The sequence below is a fragment of the Sander lucioperca genome, chromosome 17, assembly GCF_008315115.2.
Source record: "Sander lucioperca isolate FBNREF2018 chromosome 17, SLUC_FBN_1.2, whole genome shotgun sequence".
NCBI classification, from domain to species: Eukaryota; Metazoa; Chordata; class Actinopteri; order Perciformes; family Percidae; genus Sander; species Sander lucioperca.
In genome coordinates, this window is record NC_050189.1 from 16,687,128 (window position 1) to 16,706,315 (window position 19,188).

Below are 19,188 nucleotides of genomic sequence, written 5' to 3' on the forward strand. Positions count from 1 at the left end.
ACATACACTGTAAATTCCAATAGCTGTCATAACTTGCATAAATGAGTTAGCTGTAGTCGGGTATCAATAATATGTGCTTCTTAATTGGTTTTACAAAGTAACGGTTAATTGCATGGTGAAAAAAGCTATTTACGTATAGTTTTGAGTGAATATAACTTTGTTTGAAGTTATCTTAACTTGCTTAGAGCGACTATTTGGAACTCATCCTAAGAGCAATCAGGGCTGGGTGTGAGCATGCGCAGTAGAAGCCACCAACGTTCAGTCTCCTGCTCAGGACCGTGATCGGACTGTGCCGACACCTTTGCTGGAAATTGCCGACACATTTGCTGGAGATTTCATCGCTTGTGGAACAATGAGGTAAGTTTTCAAGCAAGTTAGGTTAATATTTGTTTGTGAATTTGTGTTTCTGTCTGCTGCCTCAACATAAGCTATCATATGTTAGCTAGCTAAACATTAACAAGCTAACAGGCAGAGCACATGTTTGGGCATGTTTTTGCGGCTTTCCACCACCATCCCGGGATTCACCTGAAAATCCATTTTAACTTAAAGTGAAAACGCTCACATTTTAAATGTAGCCACAGTAATTTTTAGTTTTCCCTGAGTTGACACAGTGGATGTATTTTGGTCGAATGTTGGGTATTAACAACACAGAAATTCCGAGTTACAAATTAAGTGTGTAGAGGAAACAAGGCAATTTGTAAGCTACACACAGTTTGCAGCCACATTGTCAGACAATTAGGAGAACATAAGTTACTTTACTGCTAGTTTCTGTTTTAATCGTTTGCAAAGTCACAAACGTGGAGAATACACGAGGACGTTTGGCAAAAGTTATATTTTTTATTAAGAAAAAGGACATTTATGTTTGCAATTGCATATTAAGGACCCTGTCAAGCATTTTAAATTACAAAAGAGAAAAACATTAACAATTAAAATGTATATCGATGTGTTTCTTCCATCCCGCCCCTGTGTTCCATCCTTCCGTGGAACATGCGCACCTTTCATTCAAAGTCAAATTAAACTGAAGTCGTTCCATATTTTTACAAGATAGCACCTGGTATTGATGGAACACACACGTGAGTTGTTGATGACAACAACACATTATTTTTGTCTGTAACGTTTTCTTTTAAAATTACATATATCTGAAAAGTGTTTCAACATCCCCTCTCCCCTATTATTTCTTTAAGTAAATGCAGTTGCTAATATTGCTGTAATTATACTTAAGTCAGGATTGTTTATACTCTTAATTTTTCGCATTGTTTTTATGACTCAATCTGAATCTTCAAATATTCATATAAGAGGATATATCTATAAGGATTTATATTTATATTGGAAAACAAGCATTCTCCTGTAATGCTTGTGAAGTATGTGTCTTTAATCTACAAATCACATCACTTTAAGTAGAACTTTCTTTTAACTAAGACATTATTTGTCCTTTACAGAAGTGCTTGTGACAACTGCCTTGAGGGCTCTTCACAGCTGCTTTGTCAGTGGGCCTCAGTACACTGGAGGTGAGATAATGTATATATATATATACACACACACACACACACACACACACACACACACACACACACACACACTTACAACTTACACCTAAAATTTCCACTTAAAATAATTTCTTGCAGATGCAGTGGACCTGTAAGCAGTGTATTTTTTCTACAGACAAAAGAGGACAGTTGTTAAAACATGGAGGCTTCACTCTTGGTTTTAGATGGACTAGACCTTCCCACTGCGGAGATGGGAGATTGTGGAAGCTGAACCTCCAGCGAAAACCCTGAAGGAGTGCTGACCAGCTCTTTTTACAGAGAGACAAGTAGGTACTGATATTGATATACTTTTTTGTATTCTCCTATGCTTAAGTGTGCATTTAGGTTTTAGGACTGGTAACCAAAGGTTTTTCAAAATTTACAGACTGGCTCAAGCCAGTCTACTCACTCACATTTTTTTTCTGTGTCTTGTAGGTGTTTGCTGAGTTCAACAGGATAGCTACGACAAATCTGGAGAATGACTTTTTTGGTGCTGTTGACCTCAACACACCACGATTTGTCACAATCTTCAAGTCCAAGAAAGGAAGTGTTGGAGATAAACTGGCTGAGATTGTGCAGCAAATGGATTCAAGGGTCAGTCGACTATAGACTTGTTAAGTTTTAGCTGTGGAGTAGATCTTCAAATAACTACTCCAGTCGGCAACTGTTCTCTCCACTGTTAAGCATACATGGTGACACCTTTTTCATATGCGCTTTTAAAAATGGGTTTGTATTGTAACTTTTGAATGTGGCATAATTTTGAACTTTATTTGTTCTATCCACTTCTAGAAACCAGATGTGACAGCAGTGCTTACCCTTGTTCTCCAAGGCATCCCTGTTCCGCTTGGTGATGACCTTAGTAACTTCTACAACACCTCCTTTGTAAGTTCTCATATCTTAAAAGAGCACATACTGTATATCACTGTGAGTTCAGAACAAAGATGGGCTGCATGCTAACTGTGACAGTTCAGTGTATGCCAGCAGGGTGATAAAAAAGAGATAAAACAACAAAAATCCTAAACAAAGATGAAGGAGCCGTTCAACTAACTCCATTTGTAGTTCATGTCACAGGGTTGCACTGCTGAGTGCAACAGTGCAGAGCCCACTTGCCATGCTGCACAAGATGTAGAACATGTCTCCCTCTCACATACACTAGCTGTAACAGCAATAATATCTGAATACATTTTATATTAGGACAGACATCGGAGCTTAATTTCATTCATGTTATTTAGTTGATGTCTGTAAGCTGGGCGTAAAGTGAAAACTTAATAAAAATAGGCTGGAGGGAAGTGTTCGCAGGACAGATGACTTGATGACAATTGATAATGCCAATCAACATTTACCTGTTGTAATGTTTGTGTTTGGTTGTATACAGGATTCTGACAGTGATGAGGCATGGGCCTAGGTATCTGTTGGGTTGCTGACTGTCATCAGTGAAGATGCGCCTCTCTCTCCAAATCATCTCCATCTTGACCCATTGTCTACTGCCATCATTCTTGAAGGAGGTATTGTAATGGACAATCTCCAGAACCTACCTCAAGCACTTTGCCTCTTGTTTGGGTTGTCCTATGCCCTACACTTGGACTACCCTAAAGCCATGAAAAACACATTCAACTTCATTCAACGAGTGATGCTTGGCCTGGGAGAGAACAAACTCTCCCCCCAAACTTAAAACTCTTAATCTCCTGTTTAGTTAGAATGGTAAAAATCAAGAGTGACATTTGGCATACAATCGTATTTGTTTATAAAAGTGGGTCCAGTTGCTTTTAATTGTTAACTAAATTAAGGCACTCCTTTCATATTGTTTTATATCAGCCACTGGGTTCATCAGCAAGTTACATTTAGAGGCTGCAGGTGTATGGTCATTCATACATGTGTGAGATCGGTTGCCATAGTCATTATTGTACACTAACTGGATGTCACTTCTACTTGTCAGCAGGTTGATTCTGTCAGCAGTTTGGTCTTTAAACTTTATTGTTATTTCAAAAGTAAAGCAGTTGTTCAGGATTATGTTAAATTAAAGGTCAGGCTTGGAATTTTATTTCCACAAATGACAAATTTATGTCTTTTTATAAAAGGCTGCCAATTATTACTGGAAGATTATTGAAGAACAATTTTGGTACCGATGTATATGGGCAGAGTGGCAAACATTCAGTCCAACAGAGTCCGTTGTTCACACCCCTTGGTGTTGATTTCACTCTGTACTTTTGAAGAATGTTTTTATTTTTATATTTTATGGCAGTGTAATAACCGTGTGTGCGTGTTCTGGTTCTGTGAGAAGAGAGATTCTGTGGTTGGTGCTAATACCTTGACATTGATCATTTTAGTCTGAATGTTGTCTTCAAGTGGTACTGATCACTTATAGTAATGACTGACATTTGAATTTCCTCAAACCAATTAGTATCTCTATCAGATGTCTAAGGTGCAGATTTGACTGTGTTTTCCCACTAAACATCTCTGTACCGGATACACTCAAAAAATCAAGTATATTACCCAAAAATTCATACTCCTATAAATAATCCAGTAAAAAAAAAGTTAACAATAAAATTACTTCATCAGCCAAGTCAAGAATTCAAAATTGTGAAATCCTGTGCCAAAATTTGATTGATTAAAATAACAAGGTTTACTGGGCCAAGCACACCATAATAATTTTTAAGATGATAAAATACAATCAGAATAAAATTACAAATGTCAAGGTAATGCATACTTTATACCAGATTCAAAGGGTTTTAAGACTTTGATTTTAACATTGTAAACTAAATAACAATGGTTGAGGTTCAATGAATAAACCTGTTTCAATAATGTAGTTGTGTGTTAAATATTTCTATTTTATGATACTTTATACTTCTTCTCTGGTACATTTATGTGACAAGTGTATAGTGAGTTGGCAGAACAAGAGTTAACATAGGTGAGCATTTGGTGTTTGATGTCTAATGTCTAATTGATTACTGTAAATGGAATAAGGTAAAATGAATGTTTGAAGTACTTAATTTACACAAGTAACAGTTAATTGGTCTTTTCAAGGCATTCGGTTTGCATGGTTTAAACAAGTAAATCAGAATCGCTCTTCAAGTAACTAAATACGAGAAATTCTAAGTTGCAGGAATTGTCACAGTAGTTAGCCAAACTTAAATAATTGTGTTAAGAGTACACACAAAGTAAAGTTCACATGACATTACTTAGTTGTTTGAAATAGTAATTCTGAGTAGTCTATACTAAGTCAGGAGTGCATCTAAAGTAAATTGTCAAGTACACCGCACAAATTGTTTTTAGTTACTTAAACTCAAGAGTAAGTATACTATACTAAACAGGGATTTGTTAATACAACACGCAATACCTATTCCACTGTACTTAGTTTTTTAAGTGCAATCGGTTTGCATGCTTTTTTAAGTAAGGTTAACTAATTGGATTTTACAGTGTAGGGGATTACAAACTAAAACAACAGATGATGAAATGCCTTCACATAGTACGTCGATGTTTAAACTATCGTTCAGAAAACAGGAGTGTTCAGACAGCAGAGGTACTCAGACTCTCTCTCTCTCTATCTCTCTCTAAGCAGTTTACAGAAAGTCATAGCCTACATGTCATATATTAAAAATTTGTCACATATGTACCACACTGTACTGATCGTGATACAACACACTATATTACAAAACAATTACATTACACAACAGTTACAGTTTTGTATAATATAATTACTATATAATAGGCTACTAAACAAATCTGTAATTTTGGGATCCTAAGTGGTGTGAGTCCCTCAGGCTGTAGCAGGCAGATACATGTTTAGATGTCAGTGGAGATGCTGTCACCTCTCCTAGGACAACTTCCAGCTTCTCTTGACTGAGGGGACTGGTTCTGGTTAGTTATCTTCACCATCAGCTGACTGAGGGGACTGTTTTGTGGGAAAAGTAAGCTGGAGCAGCAGCAAGTATGGCCATGAAGGTGCCTCTGCCATGCTTTCAGTTAAGGAGAAGTTGTGGCTTCAGAGCACATGTGACGGTCAATTCAATGAGAGAAACTGATATGCTCAGGACCTCAAAAGCTGAGGCCGTCACAGCTGCCAGTGTAAAACATAGGCGCAAGAGTCCAAGCACAGCTAAAATACATATGGTGCTGGAATGGACAGTTGGACTTTAAAAAGCTGTTACATCCATTGTTGGTCTTGTTCTGTGTCCATACACCTGTCCAGCGTGGGTTTTGTCTGCAACTTTGTGCATGATAAGCCAATGTTAATTCATTGAGTTACTGCAGTTGTAGATGTACACCAAACTTTCCAGTTATACACTTAGTAGTATTCTGAAGATATTAACAGAGGGATTTGTTAATAAATCATTCCTGCCCTGATTTATGTGAAATTTTAAGCTAAAAAACATGGCGAAAATCAATTTTTTAAGGCTATGGACAGTATATTTTGATTTCCTAGGTAATGAATGCAGATATCCTGAAATCCCTCTGTAATTTTGTTTTCATCTTGTGTGTAAACAAAATGAAAAAAGAATTTTGCACCTGGCTTTATCATATGTTCAGATCTATCTACCGAAAATATATGCAAAAATTGCGCATATTTAATGAGAAAATGCATAATTTGCATAATTAAAAATAAACATTTAAAAGACTTGTAATACATTTTTTTATATACTTGTGTAAGTAATCAACTGAGGAAGTTTCATGGAGATATCTATTATTTAAAAATTTTAGCCTATTCACCTGTAGTGTCTCGCCTTAAGTGATATATTCATTCCAGAAAATGTTGTTCTAAAGAAACACTTCTCTCAACAATGTGTCAACTTATTATCGCCATGCTGTTACTAGTTATTGTTTAAAGTGTGCACTTCCCTTTACTCCCCTAGTGACCGTGCCACTCATCATGGGCGTTGCATTTCAACCCAGAAGCGTTGTCATAAACGTTTATGACTTGTTTACTATGTTGATGACACGTTCATGACTGTGTCATGTCACTCTTATGTAGATACCTTCAAGTAAAGTGTTACCAAATATTTTAACTCGCGAGAATTTGCGGTGCAAAGTGAAAAAACACTTACACTTCCTCAGACCAGGTTTCAGCCTCTGCTCTCCGCCATGATCCAGCCTGGAGGAAGAAACAGTCAGAATGAACCTTCAGAAGCTTCCTCATCTCTCATCTTCAACATATATCAAACATCTCAGGTTTCTAAGGTCAAAGATTAACTCTGAACATCAACATAAATGAGACATCCTCAAAGTCCTCTAATAAGAATGTAACTTATTAATAGGAGTTGAGTCTCAGCGGGGATGAGATTCTCATCACATCAGTTACTGTCTTTACTGTTATCACCAGGGCTGCTGGTACACACTGTGAACAAACAGTGAGCTCTGCTGTCTGTTCTTACCTTAGAGTGTCCAGTCTGCAGTTTGGATCCTCCCGTCTAGCTGAAAGCAGCTTCACTCCCGAGTCTCCTGGATGATTGTAGCTCAGGTCCAGCACTCTCAGATGGGACGGGTTTGAGCTCAGAGCTGAGGCCAGAGAAGTACAGCCTTCCTCTGTGATCAGACAGCCTGACAAACTGGACATACAAACACACACACACACACAAACACACACACACACACACACACACACACACACACACACACACACACACACACACACACACACACACACACACACACACACACACACACACACACTGAAAATGACTTGAATTTACAATAATAATAATGAATTCATTTTCATCATGTCTTTCTTCTTCAGTGTACATTTCCTAATTTTAGCTAAATGTTAAATTGTCTCATCAGTCCACTTTTTTTAAATATATTTTTGCTAAAATGCAGTCAAATGCCATCAGAATTTGACACAAAGTAAATTGTCTTAAATCTGCATTAATTCATTTTTGACCTCTCACTCAACCGACAAACTTCTGCAGTCCAACATAAGAGCAAAATAAATCGGAAGCGTCTGTGGAAATACTGGATTTAAAAATTGGCATAAAACCTGACAAAGTAATTTGACTTAAGTTGGTATAACCCTAAAGCTTTCTTATCACGGCTGGTAGACAGCAGACATCTGTAAGATCACAAAAAATCTTTATGATGCAGCCAGCTGCACTGGGAATGATATGTGAGTGAATCACAGAGTATCATTCAGAGTCCTGAGGTTAAAAAAGTCTCCACAAACCCTTAAGAAAAAATGTTGTCTCTTAAGCTGCTAGATGTTGAACTTTCTTTACCAGCTATTGTCTAACTGTGTCTTTCTGTTGTTGGCTGCTGGGCAGGTAGTGTACAGTGGGTTTATCAGAGCTTATTGAATGCAAAAAGCTGCATGCTGCAGCTGAAGAAGGTGCTGATGAGAGTAGTGAGACTGAATCAAAAAATGGAAGTTGTGGGCCATGAAAATACAACTATTGGCTGAAAGATGTTGGGTTTCTTTTTCTAACATACATTACCTTATATATCAAGCAACATTTAAATGGTTATTTGTTTAACAGAAGCTAAATCCTGACCTGAGAGTCTCCAGTTTACACTGTGGACTCTTCACTCCAGTAAAAAGCAGCTTCCCTCCTGAATCCTTGAGATTGTTGTTACTCAGGTCCAGCTCTCTCAGACTAGAGGACTCTGAGCTGAGAACTGAGGACAGATCTTCACAGCTTCTCTCTGACAGGTTACAGCCACTCAGCCTAAACATATGTACAGAACATATGTAAAAAAAATCTGTATTTGATATTTATTACACTTATATTTAGGTAGGCATTACTGTTATCATAAAATAAAGTGGTTAACTGAAGAAAAATGAAAACACTGTGACAGATCTGGTTCCCCCTTTACAGGTTTATTATTCCTGACCTGAGAGTCTCCAGTTTACAGTGTGGACTCTTCACTCCAGTAGAAAGCAGCTTCCCTCCTGAATCCTTCAGTTCATTGTTACTCAGATCCAGCTCTCTCAGACTAAAGGACTCTGAGCTGAGAACTGAGGACAGATCTTCACAGCTTCTCTCTGACAGGTTACAGCCACTCAGCCTAAACATATGTACAGAACATATGTAAAAAAGAAAATCTGTATTTGATATTTATTACACTTATATTTAGGTAGGCATTACTGTTATCATAAAATAAAGTGATTAACTGAAGAAAAATGAAAACACTGTGTGACAGATCTGGTTCCCCCTTTACAGGTTTATTATTCCTGACCTGAGAGTCTCCAGTTTGCAGTGTGGAATCTTCACACCAGTAGAAAGCAGCTTCCCTCCTGAATCCTTCAGTTCATTGTTACTCAGATCCAGCTCTCTCAGACTAGAGGACTCTGAGCTGAGAACTGAGGACAGATATTCACAGCTTCTCTCTGACAGGTTACAGCTATTCAGCCTAAACATATGTACAGAATATATGTAAAAAAACTGTATTTGATATTTATTACACTTATATTTAGGTAGGCATTACTGTTATCATAAAATAAAGTGGTTAACTGAAGAAAAATGAAAACACTGTGTGACCGATCTGGTTCCCCCTTTACAGGTTTATTATTCCTGACCTGAGAGTCTCCAGTTTACAGTGTGGACTCTTCACTCCAGTAGAAAGCAGCTTCCCTCCTGAATCCTTCAGTTCATTGTTACTCAGATCCAGCTCTCTCAGACTAGAGGACTTTGAGCTGAGAACTGAGGACAGATCTTCACAGCTTCTCTCTGACAGGTTACAGCCATTCAGCCTAAACATATATACAGAACATATGTAAAACAAATCTGTATGTGATATTTATTACACTTATATTTAGGTAGGCATTACTGTCATCATAAAATAAAGTGGTTAACTGAAGAAAAATGAAAACACTGTGTGACAGATCTGGTTCCCCCTTTACAGGTTTATTATTCCTGACCTGAGAGTCTCCAGTTTACAGTGTGGACTCTTCACTCCAGTAGAAAGCAGCTTCCCTCCTGAATCCTTTAGTTCATTGTTACTCAGATCCAGCTCTCTCAGACTAGAGGACTCGGAGCTGAGAACTGAGGACAGATCTTCACAGCTTCTCTCTGACAGGTTACAGCCACTCAGCCTAAAAATATGAACACAACATAAGTGCAAACATTTTTATCTGTATTTGATAATAACTTACACTTATATTTAGGTAACTACCAGGAAAAGAAAAATGACAACACCCTGTGAAAGATTTGGTTCACCCTTTTCCCGCTCATCTTATTATCACCACCTAGTCAACCGGCTGTTTCCTGGACTCTCTCAAAGAAGCGAGAGTGACCCCTATCCAAAAGAAAGCCACACTCAGCCTGTCTGAAGTTAACAACAATAGACCTATCTCTCTTCTTCCGTTTTAGCCAAAACACTCAAACGTGCTATCTTGAACCAACTCTCTTCTTATCTTCACCAGAATTATTTCAAGGCAGGCCACTCAACTAAAACTGTCCTCATTCCTGTCACTGAGCGGCTTGAAACTGCTAAAGCAGCCTCTCTCCCCTCTGTGGTCATTCTTCTGGACCTTTCTGCTGCTTTTGAAACAGTGAACTACCAGAACCTCATTTTCACCCTTCAGGATCTGTGTCTCAGTTTCTGCACACTCGCTGCTCACATCTTACCTCAATGACCGCACCTACCGAGTAAATTTGAGAGAATCTGTGTCAGAACCTTGTCCACTCACAATGGGATCCTTCAAGGTTCTGTCCTGGTCCCCCTCCTCTTCTCTCTGTACACCAATTCCCTCTCGGTTCTGTTTTTCACTCACATGGCTGTTTTTCTATCGCAACTATGCAGATGACACCTGACTAATTCTCTCTTTTCCCCAGTCTGAAACACAAGCACCAGCAAGTACCTCTGCCTGTCTGACTGACATCTCTCATTGAATGTCCACACACCACTTCGAACTCAGGCATGACAAGACTGAGCTGCTTTTCCTTCCAGGGAAGGGCTCTTCCACCCAGATCGACAAGTCTGTGGTAGTCCCCACCAGGACTGCTAGGAACCTGGGTGTGACTCTTTATGGCCAACTCTCCATCACTGCCAACATTGCTGCAACAACCCGATCATACTGCATATTCTCAGAAGGAAACAGCCTTTTCTGACCCTCAGGTTCTGGTTCAGGCTCTTGTCAATGGCCAATATGCTTGCTGCTTGCTCACTGCGAGGGACACCTATAGTCAAACAAAAAAATCCAGACTTTCTGCTGTCCTGCCTCCTAAATGGTGGAATGAGCTCCTCCTTGACATCAGGACAGCCGAAAGTCAACACATCCTGCACCGCAGGTTAAAACACATCTCTTCCAACTGCACCTGAGAAGATGATGGTTTTATGAAAGAAATTGCACTTACATGTTGTATTTTAGCTTATTTGAAGCTAATGTACTTCTATGTGATTCCTACTCTTCTTAGTGTTACCTACATGGTTGACGGCACTTGACAGTCACTGTATTTTACTTTGGATAAAAGCATCAGCTAAATAAAATGTAATATAATGGATCACTCTTTATAGCTTTATTATTGCTGACCTGAGAGTCTCCAGTTAACAGTGTGCACTTTTCAGTGCAGTAGAAAGCAGCTTCACTTCTGATCTGTATTTGAAATGACTTAAGCTACATTCAGACTGTAGGCAAAAGTGTTTTTTTTTAGGTCAAGTGACCAGGTCAGACTTCTTCAGAAGTGTGAACACTCAAATCTTGCCCAGATCTGATTTTTTATCCAAAGGTTTTGAATAAACTGCATCTCTGTGAAGCTATTCACAATACAGTCCCACCACTCCTGGCTCAGGCTCTGCATCCACACAGACCTCTGTAGTGAATTTACAGCCATAACCTCACAATTTCTCTCTCTCTCTCTCTCTCTCTCTCTCTCTCTCTCTCTCTCTCTCTCTCTCTCTCTCTCTCTCTCTCTCTCTCTCTCTTCATTCTTCTCCTCCTCAGCACCTGCTCAATAATGTTATGGCTGCCATTACACAAACATTTTGAAATAAAAGCCAAAATTCTTACTTCCTCCATAACCTCCCTAACTTTAGTGCAACAGCGTGCTGCGTCTTATGTCATTGTTATTGTTCTGTTGAGCTTGAGCATGCGGGTCATTTCAAAACCGCAAACAGTTCAGACTGGAATCTGATGTAGGCCACATTTTAAAAGGTAATGTGAACAGCCAAACAAAAAATCGAATCTGAGCAAAACAAATCTGAATTAATCATTAAGAGTTGTGGTATGAACGTAGCCTTACACATCTACAACACATCACATTTCTACGGTTGTCCAGACAGTCAAACACAACAAATGTATGTCTTGTACTGTGTATATTACTGGAGTCAGAAAACTATTAAAGGAAATTTCACAAAATATAGTCACATCTGTTGGATCCCAATCATTCACACTAATTAATTTCAGCCTCAAATGAAGTACAAAATGGCAGATCTTGTTTTCTTCATTTGGCTTCATTAATCTGTGGAGGTACAATGAAACTGAAGAAACAATGTGCAGGTTTTTCAATTGATCAACTAATCAATTTGTTTTCTAAATATTGACTATCAGTTGACTAAAACATTCATTAGTTGAGAAAAACCCCACACCTCTGATACAGTTAGTAGCTTCAGTAATCGGTGCACTTACAGAGCTTTTTTGGAGGCTTTGACCACTGGCAACAGCCTCAGAAGAGCCTCCTCTGAAGCACCATATTTCTTCAGGTCAAACACATCCATATCTTCTTCTGATGACAGTAAGATGAAGACCAGAGCTGACCACTGAGCAGGAGACAGTTTATCTGTGGAGAGATGTCCTGAACTCAGATACTGCTGGATCTCCTCCACTAGAGAACGATCATTCAGTTCATTCAGACAGTGGAACAGATTGATGCTTCTCTCTGCAGACAGAACCTTATTGATCTTCTTCTTGATGTACTTGACTGTTTCCTGATTGGGCTCTGAGCTACTTCCTGTCTGAGGCAGCAGGTCTTGGAGGAGATCCTGATTTTTCTGCAGTGAAAGACCCAGGAGGAAGCGGAGGAACAAGTCCAGGTGGCCGTTTAGACTCTGTAAGGCCTTGTCAATAGCAAACCTATGGACCTTAGACATCATAGATTTTTTGCTGAAAACCATTTGCATTTGTTCAACCAAACTTTGCCCAAACATCACATTCTTGTTTCTATTAATTACTGCCCTCTCGACATGAAGAGCAGCCAGAAACTCTTGAACACTCAGATGGACGAAGCTAAACATCTTTTTTTTGTCATTCTTTCCCCGACTTTCCTTTTTGAAGATCTCTGTGAAAAATCCTGAGCACTTTGAAGCTCCACTGACATCAATGCCACTCTCTTCTAGATCTTTCTCGTAGAAGATCAGGTTGCCCTTTTCCAACTGACAGTAAGCCAGTTTTGCTAATGACTCAATGTACTGAGTGCACTTTTCTGAGTCATAGTCTTCTGGGTCATACTTCTCTTTTGTCTGATGAATCTGAAACAGCAGGAATTCTGCGTACATCTCAGTGAGGGTCTTGGGCAGCTCCCCTCCCTCTCTGGTTTTCATCACTTTATCTAGAACTGTAGCAGTGATCCAGCAGAAGACTGGGATGTGGCACATGATGTGGAGGCTTCGTGATGTCTTGATGTGGGAGATGATTCTGCCGGCCTGTTCCTGATCTGTGAATCTCTTCCTGAAGTACTCTTCCTTCTGTGGGTCGGAGAACCCTCTGACCTCTGTCGTGATGTCTACAAAGTCTGAATGGATCTGATTGGCTGCTGCAGGTCGTGTGGTTATCCAGAGACGAGCAGTGGGAAGCAGTTTCTTCTTGATGAGGTTCGCCAGCAGCTCGTCCACTGAGGTCGGCACTGTCACATCAATTATAACTGCCTTGTTTTTATTGGTAGAGCAGTCCAGATTAAGGCGGCTCTCATCCAGTCCGTCCAAAACAAACAGAAGTTTGAATTCACTCTTGTCAAAGTTGGTGTTTCCTGTTGACTGCAGCTCTGTAAAGATGTGATTAAGAGCTTCTTTCTTGATGTCTTTGGTCTCCCAGATACATTCATGAATGAGCTCTGCCAAACATACCTTCACTCCCTTCCATGAATTCAGCTCACGGAAGGTGAAGGGGAAAACGAGATGCACATCTTCATTGGCTCTTCCTTCAGCCCAGTCCAACACAAACTTGTGCACAAGAAATGTTTTTCCAATTCCTGCGATTCCCTTGGTCAGCACTGTTCTTATGGGTCTGTCGTTTCCAGAGGTGTGTTTGAACATGTCACAAGGTTTAATTGTTGTCTCTGTATCTGCTGGCCTCACTGTCTCAATCTGCCTGACCTCATGCTGTGTGTTGATGTGTACGTCACCCCCAGCTGTGACAGTCAGATGTGTGAACATCTCATCCAGAGGTTGTTTCTCCTCCGTCAACCCTTCTTTTAGTTGCATGTAACGGTCTTTGAAGTTTGGCTGAATCTTTTCTTGGTATTTTGAGATGTGCAATGCAGGCTTTGGTACTGGAACCATCCCGTCTGTGTTGAAATATAAAAAATATAAAATATGAGGCTGTTTGTCTAAGATGTAGAAGCATTATAGCCTGGCTGATATGTTCACTTTTTATAAAAGCATGGAATGTGGGACTCTTGTGCAGAATGGGGCCCTGAAATGTTTTAGAAATGGAGCCATCGCAAAGACTCCTCGAGGTGGCTGTCGCTTCCATTTTCTTTCCACCATAACCTAATAATGCATATTGCATCATATCTCCTTAACCACACATGAAAACACAGAATATGTGAGTTTTGATTGTGAAGGATTACAACATCATAAACTGTTCAGGTGCATATTTCGTTGGGGTGAATTTAGTGACATTGTTGAAGGAAATATCAGTATCTGAGGACATAGGTTAGATTTTATCACTAAGCCGGCAACATGGCCTCATGACTTTGCGTAAACATACACACCACTTTCGTAAAGCCAAATGGCGTGTTATCTGTACGCATTTTGAGCTATCCGCGCTCATGTCTACGCTGTATACAGCGGATGTAAACATACACGGCATTTGCCGTGTTATCGGAATGTGCCGTATTATCGCGAGTTCGTTCCGTTTTATCGCGAGAACGTCGCATGCGTGTAAAACGGTTGGGTTTAGGAAAAGAACATTGGGGAAGGCTTTATTAAAACAAAAATACGACAAAAAAAAACGACAAACGCTACACGCGGGAAACGGTCCCCGCTCTCCTGGGTGAAAGTCCTGTGTTTTACCCAACCGCCACCCCAACCAACCTCCCTACACGGGCTTCTGCCCTTTCATACTACTCGCCAGGGCGTTATTTCACACGCTAAAGCAAGGTAATGTTACTCAATGGAGGCCAAACGGTGTGGAAACACATGCTTTATAACACACAAATAATGGCATACCAATTGACATGTCCTACATACGCCATTTCATGAGATCAGTCTGAAGCCGGATGACACAGTAACTGTAAAGAGTAGAACTATACAGCCAAGCGCATTTAATTCCCGATCCCATCAGAGGGGAAATAATTCTCTGTTCTCTATTGACTTTATGTTGCCTGAAGATTCCTTCTTGGCAATGCCGTCTGCTAGTAAAAAACATAAAAATGCTGTTTGGTGGGACGACCTACAAAGTTTTTGTGCTCTGCCGAACCAAAAAAAATGTTTCCTTGTTAATTTACCAATCAAAAATATATTGTAACGATTCATCTAAACATCAAACAAAAAACTATTATGCATCTACAAATATGACCTGCTATTTCAGCAACGCCCCGCTATGCCCCGCTATGCCTTAATGTGCCCTGTAACGCCCCTGCTACGCCCTGCAACGCCCTGAACTGCTACAACTTTTACTTCTAGTCATAGTTACATTATCGTTATTGTTACTATAGCTGCCACTGTTCATCATTCCAATTTCTATAATTATAATCAATCATATTTCTCTATATCTTTATTAGTGTCTGTGTCCTAAACTAACAGTGACAGATGCCGACCACAGAGAGCCTGGGTCTGTCCGAGGTTTCTGGCTAACAGGACATTTTTCCTCGCCACGGTTGCACCGAAATGCTTGCTCATGGGAAATTGTTGGGTCTTTGTAAATTATCTGTAAAGTTTCTTGAGATAACTCTTGTAATGATTTGATAATATAAATAAAATTGAATTGAATTCATCCTGTCAATGCCACTTTGTATGATACAGATGCAAATCCTTTTGGAGAAAGCCTATTTGGTTTTACATCAAGTGCTTGTACCCAACACATGTATAACTTAAGTTGGGTTAAACTTGAGGAAGCTGTGAAGCTGCTCGTTGCTGTACAACAAAGTTATGGCTGATCCTGGTCCTCGGTTAGCTTAAAGTGCTCATATTATGCTCATTTTCATGTTCATAATTGTATTTAGAGGTTATATCAGAATAGGATTACATGGTTTAATTTTCAAAAAACACCATATTTTTGTTGTACTGTTGTACATTGCTGCAGCTCCTCTTTTCACCCTGTGTGTTGAGCTCTCTGGTTTACCTACAGAGTGAGACATCTCACTTCTGTTCCATCTTTGTTGGGAGTCACACATGCTCAGTACCTAGCTAAGGACTACTAACCAGTCAGAAGCAGAGTATGAGGGCGTGCCCTGACAGTAACTAGGTAAGGACTGCTAGCTAGTCAGAAGCACAGTATGAGGGCGTGCCCTGACAGAAACTAGGTAAGGACTACTAGCCAGTCAGAAGCAGAGTATGAGGACATGCCATGCTAGCAGCTATAGGTGAGCATTATAACATGTGATACATTGTAGTACACCATAATTAACTTGTTGGAGAATGGAGTCACTAACTTACTTGGACTATATTTTTTAAACTTCAAAGGTACACTTTGTCACTCAGGGCTTCCAAACTTAACAGAGAATACAGCAGCTTACCTTTGCTCTGAGAGGAGGGAGTTCCTCTGTTCTCTGAAGTCTCTCCAACATCACTGACATCCACTGACTCTGTGTGGAAATGCGTAGTAACATTTAAATTATCATTGATGCATTACTGTCCTAAACGGCAACAGCACTCACCTGAAAAGGTACTGTTACAATTAAATTAAAAGACACGCAAATAATCCTCACAGTCAGTCAACCCATTACATACAGAATGTCACTGTGATGTAAAAGCACACTTCATTCCCCAGTCTTTCTGCCTGAAAATACATATTAAAAAGATTGACTGACCTTCTGGTCCTGAGCTGGTGTCTGGCAGACTCTGCACTAGATCATTCCTGTTGATCATCTCTAAAACCTTCTTGGTCACCTTCAGAGCTCCATGAAGTTGATAGGTATTCACCATCACATCCACTGTGTCCTGCCTTTCTGCATCCTCCAGCGTGGCCACTTTGATGTTTTGGTAACCTTCCAGGATGTTTGGCTGGCGCAGATGCCATTTGAATTTCTTAAATTCATCTTCTCCTAAATCCTGAGTGTTGAAAAGGTCCACTGCCTTCATCGTGGTTTCCTGCTAAAATCAGACAGTTCTGTCAAACTGAAATAAAACTGCATCACAAATGTCTCAGAGCAGCAACAGGAGTTCTGATTGGTCGACACAGGAGCTGGTGGGATTTATGTGCAGAGTCTGGCCAGTTAGAGCTCCTGCTGTTGCTCTGTGGGTCCAGTGTGTAGGATCTAGTGGTGAGTTTGCAGATTGCGACCAACTGAATACCCCACACACCTCCCTTTTTCAAGTGAGTAGAAAAACTACGGTGGTCTTCCCTCATGGCAGACTTCGTAAAGAAGACCTGCTCTCTATGTCGTTATGAAGGGCTCATTCTAACGACAACAAAATGATCCTTAGGCCTCATCCACATCAAACACAGTGTAAGGTTGGTTATGCCACTGGACACAGGAATTGTTGCAAATGACTCAAATATTGTTGAGGACATGTAGGCAGCAGCAGCATTATTAAATGCAGAATTTAACTGCACAACAACTGCTAGCAACAGCAACAAGATCAGGAAAACCATCTGTAGTCAAAGTTGATGATCTTCTTTAAAAGGGTCATGTGATAGAGGCGTGACGAATCAGGGAAGGACACTTCCCTGATTCGAGACACACAATTGACAGAAGGGTACTCTACAACAACAGTTTGAGTCTCTCAGAGTTTACAGATGAGGAAATGTGCTGCGAAATAAATTATATTTCAGTTTTTATATTTAAAATCCACAGGAGGTTTAAGAAAACCACAATGACTTGTCTTGATCCAGCAGGGCCTCTAAATGGTACATATGAAAAGCAACAACAACATTGTTAGAAAGTGTACAGATCATGATGCGACCATGGTCTGGGAGCCTGAAACTAGGAAATTTGCAACATAAGCCTAACCAATAAGACTGACTGATGTGCGTCGCCGTTTCCAAAGATCTCCATTTGTGTCCGTCCAGACTACGAAAAAACCCCAGAGTTTTCAAACCCAAACGTGGGCACCACTGTTTTCCAAATGTCTCCATTTTAGGGAAACGTTGTAGTAGTGTGGATACGAGGCATAAACGTAGAAAAAGATATTTGTTTTCAACCCCAAATGGAGCATTGTAGATGTAGCCTGAGTGCTCAGCTTGACATGGAGAACTGTCAGCTCTGACTCAAAGGGAACTAACAAAGCTTTCTGACACCCAATGTATAAAGGAAAAACGGTTTTGCAGTACTTTCAGGCTCTTTAAGGATTTGATGCCAGTGAAAAAAGTCAACCAGACACCAGTTTATAGCTGAAACAGTGTCAATGGTCAGTCAGAAGTCTCCAGTTGTTTGTTCCCATTTGTATGAAAATGAAAGAGTGTTTTTGTCTGTTATAAAAGGAGTGGACCGTGTGGATTATGTAATTTTGTTAAATAAAAGAATATTGGAAATAACTTAAATATTTTCTTTCTTATTCAACAAATAATGTGTTGTATTTTAGCAGAATACTAACAAAGTAGTCGCATATTTCCCTCATATCGTGCAGCCCTAAGAAAAAGGTTGTGGGGACATTTTTTGTAGCACTAAGGAGGAAAATACTAAACCATAACAATGTGACAGTTAATGAGCCATGGTTGAGCATCTGTAACCATGGCTCCAACATGTGTGAGGCACAGAAACCACAGATGAGCTGTAGTTGTTCTATCAGTCCACTAGATGGAGCACTTTACCCACACCATCTCCACAGAGCTGGAGAGCAGACTGACTGAGTCAAACTAGAACAGGAGGCACAAACAGTCAGATAACTCCAGTCATTACACAAGATAACACAACATCCAACATTAAAAACACACTTTGATATTTTGGTCTAGAGTACATGTGTCAAACTCAAGGCCCCCAGGCCAAATCTGGCCCCTTGCAGATTTAGATCTGGCTCAAATATCAATTTGTGTTCATAATAAATTTTGGCCCACCTAGTTGTGCGCCAAACCAAAAACACAGGGAAGTGTTTTTTTAAACTGCATTTACCTGACATTCAAAGCAGATTATGGCAGATTTGCCGACTGAGACTCAGAAATTCCCCCAGAAGAGAGTTCATATTCAGGCTGTGAAACAGGTTGTTGTTAAAAAAAATATCATTGTTTTGCTTGATTTGCTAAATTCTATGATGGCTGAGGAACTCTTTTGATGACGTTTTTAGGGCTTCATGTCAACAAAAATGTGTCAAAAAGGAAAAATGAGGAAAGAAGCTACCAAAACGTTTTAAAAAGTGTCTGTCGCTCAAGAATAATATGTGTTATGAACTTTATTTTTTAGTTTTTTTTAAACTAAAT

The 19,188-nt window shown here is 39.7% G+C and overlaps 1 protein-coding gene across 1 annotated transcript in view; it reads right to left on the bottom strand.

The window, feature by feature from the left end:
* LOC116060272 (NACHT, LRR and PYD domains-containing protein 12-like) overlaps positions 1-16,914 on the bottom strand; it is a 19,969-nt gene extending 3,055 nt beyond the window's left edge. The window contains exons 1-9 of the mRNA XM_035993810.1: positions 16,643-16,914; positions 16,349-16,417; positions 12,082-13,954; positions 9,373-9,546; positions 9,031-9,204; positions 8,691-8,864; positions 8,346-8,519; positions 6,896-7,069; positions 6,569-6,615 (exon numbers count right to left, since the gene is read on the bottom strand). Coding sequence (XP_035849703.1) covers positions 6,569-6,615; positions 6,896-7,069; positions 8,346-8,519; positions 8,691-8,864; positions 9,031-9,204; positions 9,373-9,546; positions 12,082-13,954; positions 16,349-16,417; positions 16,643-16,913 — 3,130 coding nt within the window. The 5' untranslated portion in view covers position 16,914. The remainder of the gene's footprint in view (positions 1-6,568; positions 6,616-6,895; positions 7,070-8,345; positions 8,520-8,690; positions 8,865-9,030; positions 9,205-9,372; positions 9,547-12,081; positions 13,955-16,348; positions 16,418-16,642) is intronic.
* Between the last annotated feature and the right edge of the window lie 2,274 nt (positions 16,915-19,188).